The following is a 10,812-nucleotide window of genomic DNA, read 5'->3' as shown; positions in this document are numbered from 1 at the left end:
CCTGGTTTGAGTAAAATTAAGTAAAATATTCTGCAACCTTTTCTCTTAATATCATTACAACATAATATTTGTAACACCTAGCATTGTAGATGTTTGAAGCTTAACAGGAAAGGCAGTGCACAGCTACAGATCAAACAGAAGAACACAAATAGCCTGTCTAAGTTGTTACAGGAAGCAATTCAGGGAACAAAAGCATATTCAGCAATTTTTAAGTATTCCAGACCCATGCCCCAACATGACTGGGGGGAAATATCATAAGTATGTATTATAGCTGCAATCCTATATATTGAGAACTCACTATTGCAATCGCATTTCTTTCTATCTTCAGATATAAGGACACCTATTATTCAAAGCACTGGCAAGCAGAAGCATATTCACTTTGGGGCAGATGACGCCATTTATAGATTAGGTTAATTCTCATATGCACTATTGTCATTCGGATTTCTCTCCTTTTTTAAAAACACAAAAGGCTACTCAGCAAGTTCTCTTTTTTTACTGCAGTTCTAGAGTCTCAGCACTCCAGTAGTGAACTGACATTTGACTATTGTCACAAAGCATCGAAGCAATAGCCACATGTAATCAAAACATTTCAACAGGTGCCAAGCCAAATGCATGTATTTTTGTACCGATTTTGACCTATATATCTATACTGCCAACTATGGCATAGTACTTTCAGTTACTTATGACAGCACTGGATCCCTTTTTAAAAAAGGGTTAACTCATCTTCCAAGCCTTTTTCTCAGTACAACTACTGATTGCTGATACATTCAAAAAATTACATTTTATCTGGCCCTCCATAAACACCTACAAAAATGCACTGAAGAGTAAACATATTTGATATTCTAAGCAAGGCTTAAGTAGCCGCTTAAAATTGCATATTATATTGTAGTGCCAATTCAATCCTTTGAAAATTAACAAACCTCACCTTAAAAATAGTATTGGTCATTAACCCTAGCTGCTGTAGCTCTCCCCTCATCGCACCTTTACTTTCTTACCCTCAAATAAGCGTATCTTATTGTTGTTTTGGCCACCTCGTGGCAATTCCCTCCCTCCTATAACTGCTCGGGGGAGAGAACATCGCATGGAGCGAATGTTTGAAGATGCAGTTCTCGCTCCAGTACGCCGCCTATGTCGGTGCATTACACCCCAAAGCAGCCACAGCCGACAGGCCCGGCTTCGCTTTTCCCTCTCTCCCCGCCGTTGCAAATGAGCGCCCGCCCGCCCCGAGCCCGGTGCGGCCTGCGCTTGCTGCTCGCTGGAAGCGGCGCGCGAAAAGGCGAGGCGGGCGGGGAAGGAGGCGAGGGGGGAGGGGTGGCTCCTGCTGCTGTTGCCGCCACAGCGCTCGTCGCCGCCTCCCCTCCCCCTCCTCTCTGCCTCTCTCCCCGGCGGGGGCTCCTCGCCACAGCCTCTCTGCTCCGCTCTCGGTCATGTGACCCTAACGTAACCGGACAGGAAAAGCCGCCGCCGCCGCCGTCTCCGACTCCGTTGTTGCTGCTGCTGCTGGGCGCGCGCCGAGGCGGCGGCGGGGGCTCCCGGAGAGCGCGAGCCAGGTGAGCTCCGTCTGGCCCCCCCCTACATACACAAGGTGAATCGGGGCGGCGGGGGGGGGGGAGAGGGAAGCGTAAGCAGCGGCGGCGGCGGAGGAGGCCGAGGCGTCCGGCTGCTCCCCCACCCGCTCCATGCCCACCATTGTGCTGGCGGTTGGGCTAGGCCAGGTCGGGACCCGAAAGGAGGGAAAGGGCGGCCCGAGCACCTGAGGGGGATTTCGCGACCAACCGGCGGCGGCCTCGAGACGGTGGAGGTTGCTCCCCCCCCCGGGGTCGGCGGGTGGGAAGGTCGCCCGGTCAGGACCCGAGGGGGGGGGGTTCTGCTCCCACCAACCCTGGCCCGCGGGGTCAGCATGAGCTGGGCTTGGTTCGGGCCCCTGGGCGCCTGCTTTCCCCGCTCCCTCCGGTCTGTCTCCCTCCCTCCCTCGGAGCCGCCGAGCTACGCAGCGGCCTTCCCCGCTTTTTCTCTCACCAGCGGCAGCAGCAGCAGCAGCAGCCCGGCCTAGAGAGGGGGGAGGGGCGGGCGCTGAGGCAGCCGCGCGGAGCGGGAAAGGGAGGGGGAGGGAGGGAGCGAGAAGGAGGGAGGGCGGGGGGGTTGATGGTGGGCGGCTCCGTCTGCGTCTCTTCAGCAGCCTAGGCGGCCCTGGCGACAGCGGCGGATCCCGTCTCTCGCGCGCCTTAGGCGCCGCAGCTCGCTCGCTCGCGCTGCTTACGTCGCCTGGCGCCGCCGTCCGTCCTCGCGTACGCCCCGCCCCCCTCCGGGAGCTGCGTGTACGCGCACGTGGAGACCTCGCGTCGCCGAGGGGAGGGGGAGGGAGGGCAGGGGGCGTGGCGTAGGCGGAGCTGCGGCTGCGAGAGCCCGGGGGGCGCGCGCGATGGCTGCGGCGGCTTGGCTTTGCCTGTCCTCTTTCAGCTGCCCGCCCACCGACGGGCAGCCAATAGGAAACGCCATCAGCGCAGGCACCCCGTGATTCACCGCGGAAAGCGCCGCGTGAGGAGCTAAAAGGAAGGTTGCGGCGCTCCTCCGCTATTGGTTGCTGTTGATTTCTCTCCGTCCGGCTGTCGCCTATGAGCGCCGCCTCGGAGTCTCGCTGGCTCTTGTGGGTTGTTTAGAGAAGGAGCCGGACGGTCTGCTTCCTTGCCGAGCGAGCAGCCGCTTAGTTTGCAAAATGCTCCTTTCCCCCGCTTCCTTCCTGGCCGGGATGCAGACGGGATTTGCCACTTTTATTCGGCGCCTTAAAGCTCTTAAGTGTTTTATTTCGATACTTTCTGTTTGCGCGCAGTAGCAGACGAACCAGGATCACAACCACAAGAGCCTCAAATTTTTATTTAGTGCCCCAAACCCAATGTCCTGGTCATCTTGGACTGAAAAACAAATCCGTTAAAGGGGGATATTTATCACCAGATTCCCTGGGACTCATTTGTTTTAAATCCAAGTGTTTCAGGTCTGTACATTGGAATAGCAATGTTGTTTAGTGGTTTAGTCGCGTCCGACTCTTCGTGACCCCATGGACCAGAGCACGCCAGGCACTTCTGTCTTCCACTGCCTCCTGCAGCTTGGTCAAACTCATGTTCGTAGCTTCGAGAACACTGTCCAACCATCTCGTCCTCTGTCGTCCCCTTCTCCTTGTGCCCTCAATCTTTCCCAACATCAGGGTCTATTCCAGGGAGTCTTCTCTTCTTATGAGGTGGCCAAAGTATTGGAGCCTCAGCTTCAGGATCTGTCTTTCCAGTGAGCTCTCATTTGCATATAACACTTTATCCAAGGATCTGAGTTTCACACCATAAAAATACAATATAATTTTTAAAAAACCATACATAAAAACAACAAAACCCTTCCCTTCCACAAACACATTTAAAAGAGTATAGGGTGTTAAATAGCCAAAGTCATGGTGGAAGACGAATGTTGTTGCCTGGCGAGAAAAGACCTGTTTTTGTGTTGCTGCCCTCTGGACAACTTGTGGAGGAGGCACATGAAGAAGATCCTTAGAAGATAATCTGCGGGTCCGGGTAGGTTCATATAGAAAGAGGCAGTCCTTGAGGTATTGTGGTCTTGAGCCACTTACAGCTTTATAGGTCAAAATCAGCACTTTGAATTGGGCCTGGAAACTAAATGGCAGCCAGTACAGTCAGGCAAGGAGTGGTGTAATAAGCTACAACCATTGCCCTGGTGAGCAACTTGGCCATGGGATATTGTTAATAATCTGGGGTGCAAGACAGCCTAAAAATCCAGATCAAGATAGTGCCATAATTTAATTAAGGTTTTATGTGTTTAATTTGGCTTGCGTTACAAATTATGTGCCGTGGGAAGTGATGTATTCTAAGCATCAATAATTACTGTGGGTAAACCACTAATTAAATTAGGCAGTTTTCTGAAGTTGTGTATCAGGTCAGTAATGCTAGCCAATCAACAAGTGTTGATTGAAAAGACTAATTTCCTTGTTTAGGTGAAGGAGGGGGAGGGACATAGACCATTTGAAGTTCAAAGCCTCAAAAGAGATGTGTGAAAAGTTAATCCCCTTTGAGGTAGGTAAAAGGTAACAGTAAAGGACCCCTTGGCAGTTAAGTCCAGTCAAAGGCGACTATGGGGTTGAGGCCAAGGGAGCCAGCGTTTGTCCACAGACAGCTTTCCGGGTCATGTGGCCAGCAGGACTAAACTGCTTCTGGCACAATGGAACACTGTGACAGAAACCAGAGCGCACGAAAACACTCTTTACCTTCCCGCCACAGTGGTATCTATATATCTCTTGCACTGGTATTCTCGACCTGCTAGGTTGGCAGGAGCTAGGACAGAGCAATGGGAGCTCACCCTGTCATAGGGATTCGAACTGCCAACCTTCTGATCAACAAGCCCAAGAGGCTCAGTGGTTATACCACAGTACCATCCATATCCCTTTGAGGTAATTTGCTTTAGCATAGCAAAGGAGGGACCAGAGCTGAGGCTAGGAAAGAAGCTCTGAGGTTAGGGCTGGACTGATGTAATCAGGAAGCAGAAAGGAACTGCTAAGCTATGTTGTGCCCTGCAGTGCAAGATAGGCTGAAGAGAAAAGATGGTGCTGAGCTTATTGTTGTTGCTGCAATGGAATAAGCTGACATGTTTTGGGCTGCTGCTGCTGCTGCTGCTGCTGCTGCTGCGAACTTCCTCCATTGTAGGCTCCAGGTTGTATATACATTATGTGTAAATAAACCCGCTTAACATCATGAAAGGATGGAGCTCTGTTCAGGCACTGGCTGGGTTCACAGTTCCCCCCGTATCGTGTGTTTTTTTGCGCACGCACACACACATCATAGGTCAAAAATTATGAAACCAGTATGATATGGACTTCAAACTGGTTTTGGGCAATATATTGCCCAGCCCTAGTGACATTACACCACCTGTAACCTCCCCCTCCCAACTCTGCTATATACCCTGAGCTCAGGAACAGGGTCAATCACTGGCCATTGGTCTGGTAATTGCACCTTGATTGCACTTTTCCCCAGGGCAATTTCCTAATGTTGGGCATGTTCCCTTCAATACTTCAAATATTATCTAAATTTTACCATTTATTTATTTCTAACATTCACTAGCCCTAGCAGTTATGCGTACCCTTTTACTCCCAAATTCTGTTTACCCCAGATCTGTAACAGTATGTTTGAGGAAATTGTTTTAAACAAGTATATTTGCTTTACAGAATTTAAAAGATGGATTTAGCCAACCATGGACTGATTCTTCTGCAGCAGCTCAATGCTCAACGGGAGTTTGGTTTCCTGTGTGACTGCACAGTTGCTATTGGTGATGTTTACTTCAAGGCACACAAATCTGTCCTTGCCTCTTTTTCCAACTATTTCAAGATGCTGTTTGTTCATCAAAGCAGGTACAGTAGTTATAAAAGTATACACTTTAAAAATGGTATTTAGTTAAGGTAAAATAGTCTGAAGGAATTAGAAAGTGTTAAGGCAGCCTAATGTGAGTTGCTTTATAAATCACAATAACTAAACATCCAGCTTCATCCACAAATCAATTAACCCGATTACAGTGCTAATCCTGTGGATTTCACTCCTATCTAGTTTGTGGATCAAGTTCATGAACTGCTGCCCTGAAGGTATATATTCTGTAATAAATTATATCACATTTTGCAGATATATATATATAGAAGCAGTAGAAGTAATGCCTAAACCATGATAACAGATTTATTTTATTTATATGAACATGTCTAGGATTGCATTCTTGTATACTTAAAATTGTGCACTTAGGTGTATACTTAATTATTGTAATCCTTCAGAAGCATTTTATCTTCCACTTTAATACTGTTTTGAAATTTCTTTCAGTGAATGTGTCCGTTTGAAGGCAACTGACATACAGCCAGATATTTTCAGCTATCTCTTACATTTGATGTACACTGGAAAAATGGCACCTCAGCTCATCGATCCTGTTCGATTGGAGCAAGGAATAAAGTTTCTGCATGCGTTCCCGCTTATTCAAGAGGCTAGCCTTGCCAGTCAAGGAAATTTTACACACCCGGAGCAGATTTTTCCATTGGCATCTTCATTATACGGTATTCAGATTGCGGATCACCAGGCAAGAAATTCCACAAAAGCAGCCGCCACAACTGACAAACCTGTTCGAGGACCAAGGCCACAGTCATCAAGAGCAAATCAAGAACAGATGCATGAAGCCACCCAACTGTCACAGATACCACCACCACCGCTGCCTCAAGTGCCCCCAACAAATATGTCCACTTCAGACTCATTACAGCCTCCATTGTCTCCTGAACTGGTTTCTACTGCTCCTCATCCTTCTCCTCCAGGTGATGAAAACAACATGGAAGCCTCCTCCTCAGATGATCAGCCTGCTTCTCTCACAATTGCACACGTCAAGCCAAGCATTATGAAAAAGAACGGAAGCTTCCCCAAATACTACGCTTGTCACCTCTGCGGTCGGCGATTCAATTTGCGAAGTAGTTTGCGTGAGCATCTCCAGATTCACACAGGGGTGCCTTTCTCATCAAGCCAGCACGGGGAAAGTAGCGTTCCTTTATCTCTTTGTAATAACGCTCCTGAAAAAGATTCTATGGAAGTTGCTGAAGCTGGAATGATTAGTGATAGTGAGCTGCAGCAGATCTCGGATTCACCCATCATTGATGGACAACCGCAGGCTGAAACACCGCCACCCTCTGACATTGCTGACATAGACAACTTGGAGCAAGCAGATCAAGAAAGGGAAGTTAAAAGGCGGAAGTACGAGTGTTCCATTTGTGGGCGCAAATTTATTCAGAAAAGCCACTGGAGGGAGCACATGTACATTCATACTGGCAAGCCTTTCAAGTGCAGCACCTGTGACAAAAGCTTCTGCCGGGCCAATCAAGCTGCTCGACATGTATGTCTAAACCAAAGCATGGACACCTACACCATGGTGGACAAGCAGACTCTGGAGCTTTGTACTTTTGAGGAAGGCAACCAAATGGACAACATGTTGGTACAGACCAACAAACCCTATAAATGCAACTTGTGTGACAAAACGTTCTCCACGCCTAATGAAGTCGTCAAACATTCGTGCCAAAGTCAGAACTCTGTCTTTACTCTAGACGAGGATAGATCCATTTTGCTAGGTGGTGGGGATGCTGAAACCACAGAGAGTGACCATTCGGTCTTAGACTCTATCAAAAAAGAACAGGAAGCAGTGTTGTTAGACTGACTGTGAGGCTCATATCATTATTATTTTTTAAGAAAACAGTTTGTCTTACTCATTTTTACTAAACCAATCCTCCTCCCCTCCCCACAACCATAACTACACTGACATGGAAGGAAGTCTGGCTCTGTTCCTTTTTCCAGCAAAAGTATAAAATTAATAAAGGGTGTTGTATCACATTATAACAATTGATTTTAACCAAGAAGAAAATGTATAAGGGTAACTCAGCTAACTATGTGAATAATGCTAAAATGCATCTGTAACATACTCTAAGCGAGTTCTAAGACTGTTTCTATATATATATACTTGAATGCAGTGAGATGCAATGTGAGAAGAAGACAGAAAGGAAACTAAACATGTTCATTAAACTACAATATTTTCTCTCAACAAATAGCATTTTGAGGGAATACCGAAGATACAAAATTCTCACGGTTACACACCTATAAGCTGTGTAAAGTTGTCATTTTACAAAAGCTTGGAAATTCCCTTAATGAACCAAGAACACTATTTTAATCTACATGATTATTGTCAAGTGTTTGTTTCCAGGTAACTTCATTGACATTATGTCCATTAAAAATGTATTATTAAGGCTTGACTCCAAGCGCAGTGACTTGGTAGTCAACCCCACTAACTGCAGTGGGACTTAAAACTTCCAGATAAATGTGTTTAGGACCAGATTTTGCTAAAATAGCAGTAATAATGTGATGGCAATCGTTTTATATGCATAAAAATGTATGTATGTATGTGTGTGTATGTGTACTTCAGGTAAATGCAGGTAAAATGTGTGCATGCACCCTTTCCAAACCGGCCACTGCTTGTAACGTCTCACAAATTGGTCCTTTTTAAAAGCATATTTACATTTGAATTGGTACAGGGTGTATGCATTTTTTTTATCCTGCTGACTAGTAATTGATAATGATGAACAGTGCTATCACCCAAAACGTGAAGGAAATCAGAGATTAGAAGAATTGTACATAGTGAGCCCTGTGCTAAATGTGGGAATAATAGATTTGAGCCTTTATAGTGTAACTGGAAAAGGAAAAACATTGTGGCTTTTTTATTTTATCAAAGCAGCAATCTGAGTTTATGTGATTAACATGTAGGAATTAAGGGAAAGGAAATCTGGTCTTAAATAATATTTAGCTACTGGCATCCTCTTGTAACATAGCAAATGGTATAATGATGAAACTGTATCATGGTTGGTTTTTAAGTAACAGTGCAACATTGAGTGGAAAGCTATATATTCTTTGTGTTCCTTCAATTTGGGCACCAGTCAAAGTGCAAAAAGGAATAAAGGGGACGCAGTGTACATTCAAGTTTCTGCTCTGGATAGTACCGTATGCAAATTTAAAATCAAGTTGCTGATTTTTATCTTTTTAATATATAAATATAATAATATTCTCCAATAGTATAAATAACCTGAGAGGAGGGAGTCCATTGAAAGGTCAATTGTCCTGGTGGGAAAGTTTCAAGAAACAGAGGCATTCCACCAGAAATGGGGGCAGTGTGTGTTTTGATGGGGGAGAGAGAGGCAGATACAAATCTGCTTTTGTATACATGTTTTATTTGAGTATCATCCTATTTTGTGTCTAGTTATGTTTTCCAGTTTGTAAGTTTTTATACATTATTTTATGGAATAAAAAAGTATAAAATAAAATTTGATTTTTGTCAAGTCAAAGGTGATTGAATGTGAGCTGATCATACGTACATGCTGTGCAGATCTTAGAAATGAACTCAGCATGCAGCACGAGGCTGTTTGGGGGCCAAAGCAGCAGGAACAACTGATGTGGGAAATGTGTGTGTTTGCAAGGGGAAAGTCTATGCAGTTCGTGATCATGGGCCTCTTATGTCCCCAAATTACTGCACTGCACAGCCACTCTGGAAAGGGACACACAGAATGTAACTGTTCTGTCATGGGCCTATGCTTGCATCAGATCAAGCATGTGAAGGGATAGAATCGAACTGTAAGGCTTTCTCTTTAAAAAATTGAAGGCCTAGAGGTAAGCATGTTCTTAGATATCAGATTTCATGACTGCAGCTCAGAGTCCACAAAGAAAAAAATGTAGTCGCCATGTTTAAACAAAGTTCCTGATCCAGGAAGCTGCATGTGAAGACCTATACACAGAGTGTGTCCCCACTGTTCCTACCCTTTACTCAGTTATCGTTTGCTTGGACCCCAGAAATTTAAAAAGCACACTGCCTCACACTCGTGACAGAGCCCCACTCCAGAAAATGTCAAAGCTAGCCTGTGTGCGCGCTATACCAATTCAGACTACAAGGACATGTGTTGCATGTTTAAACCAAGCTCCCTTTAGGTACAACAGGGAATAAGGGGCTAGTTGAGCCCCTTCCTTGCTGTGCTATTTATAGGAAATTTACAAAGTGGCGCAATAAGATACATGTTTTACCACCTGCAATTTCAAGTGGTATAGGTTGGCTGTCCACCGTAAGGGGCTACTCAGATCCACACAGCCTCACTGAAGTCAGTGGCACAAATTACTTGCTGCCTATTAAATTCTAGGCTCCATTTAATTTATGAAGTGCTGGCATTAACCTTCACAGCTCTATAAAGAGTTTGGGGCCTGGCTACTTAGAAAGATCACCTGTACCTCTAGGCACCTAACCTTTTAAATCAGCTCTGGTTCACTGGTGAAAGAAGTTAAGTTGGTACCATGATGGCTATATATCTGGAATGCCTTACACAGGCTAATTTGAAGCCCCCCCCCCTTTTGATGCACTCTAAAAGATTGACTATTAAGTCTATTTAAAAAAAACCTCAAAGTCCCACTGCTTTCAAAGGGTCTTACACCTAAATATATGCAAATGATTGCTATCTAAGGGTTAAATTCAGTGAAAAGCCATGGAAAGGTACCGTATTTTTTGCACCATAACACTCACTTTTTTCCTCCTAGAAAGTAAGGGGAAATGTCTGTGCGTGTTATGGAGGAAATGCCTACGGGTGGCATGCCTACGGATTTTCCTCCTCTAAAAACTACATGCGTGTTATGGTCGGGTGCGTGTTATAGAGCGAAAAATACGGTACTTGTAGACTTCCCCAACCCCCCTTTTTCCCACCCCAAACCTGTTGGCAGTTCAAGGCACTTGGTGAATGGGGTGGCTTGTGGCACAGTGAAGCTTGTGGAGGCGGTGAAATCTAAAAATCAAATGGGTGACACTTTTGATTTTTGAAAAACATCAGTTTTGAAAAGAGGAGACACTTTTGGGGGGTGGATTGGGATCAGGGACTGACCACATTCTCAATTTTTCTCTAAATTCATCCCGAAATCACCATTTTAGCCTGGATTGGGTCTGCACGTTTACCTTTAGGTTCAGTGATATTATTCTAATTGTAATGTAATTGCCCTTTTGGCATGTTCATAAAGCTTGCAGATATTGTACCGAGCATCTCTTGTCAAGGCTATCAAGTTGAAATAGCAGGGTTTGTTATGCGATACCCCATCACACTGTTTCTATTGCAAAAGATGTTAGCATGCATAAGGGCAGGATCATGGGCATGCCAAATCCATTCTTCGTTTATTCTGCATTAATCTAATCTCATTTAATATTTGCTTTGTACTAGTAGGCAGTGAGGACTTG

General features: G+C 45.4%; 1 protein-coding gene across 3 annotated transcripts; it reads left to right on the top strand.

Moving 5' to 3' along the window:
• ZBTB2 (zinc finger and BTB domain containing 2) lies at positions 1 to 8,872 on the top strand. 3 transcript variants are annotated; one of them, XM_083496528.1, is made up of 3 exons: positions 1 to 1,550; positions 5,219 to 5,401; positions 5,856 to 8,872. In XM_083496528.1, exons 2-3 carry the CDS (start codon positions 5,229 to 5,231, stop codon positions 7,219 to 7,221), a joined length of 1,539 nt encoding a protein of 512 aa, XP_083352654.1. In that variant the 5' UTR covers positions 1 to 1,550; positions 5,219 to 5,228; the 3' UTR covers positions 7,222 to 8,872. The 3 variants fall into 3 exon arrangements, with proteins under 3 accessions (XP_083352654.1, XP_083352655.1, XP_083352656.1); XM_083496529.1 differs by having other exon boundaries at positions 1 to 1,585; XM_083496530.1 differs by lacking the exon at positions 1 to 1,550 and adding an exon at positions 3,534 to 3,557.
• The last annotated feature ends 1,940 nt before the right edge of the window (positions 8,873 to 10,812 follow it).

Source organism: Podarcis liolepis, assembly GCF_965112155.1.
Source record: "Podarcis liolepis genome assembly, chromosome: 3".
Classification (NCBI taxonomy): Eukaryota; Metazoa; Chordata; class Lepidosauria; order Squamata; family Lacertidae; genus Podarcis; species Podarcis liolepis.
Note: the sequence above shows the minus strand (reverse complement) of the source record. Positions and strands in the feature narration are given on the sequence as shown.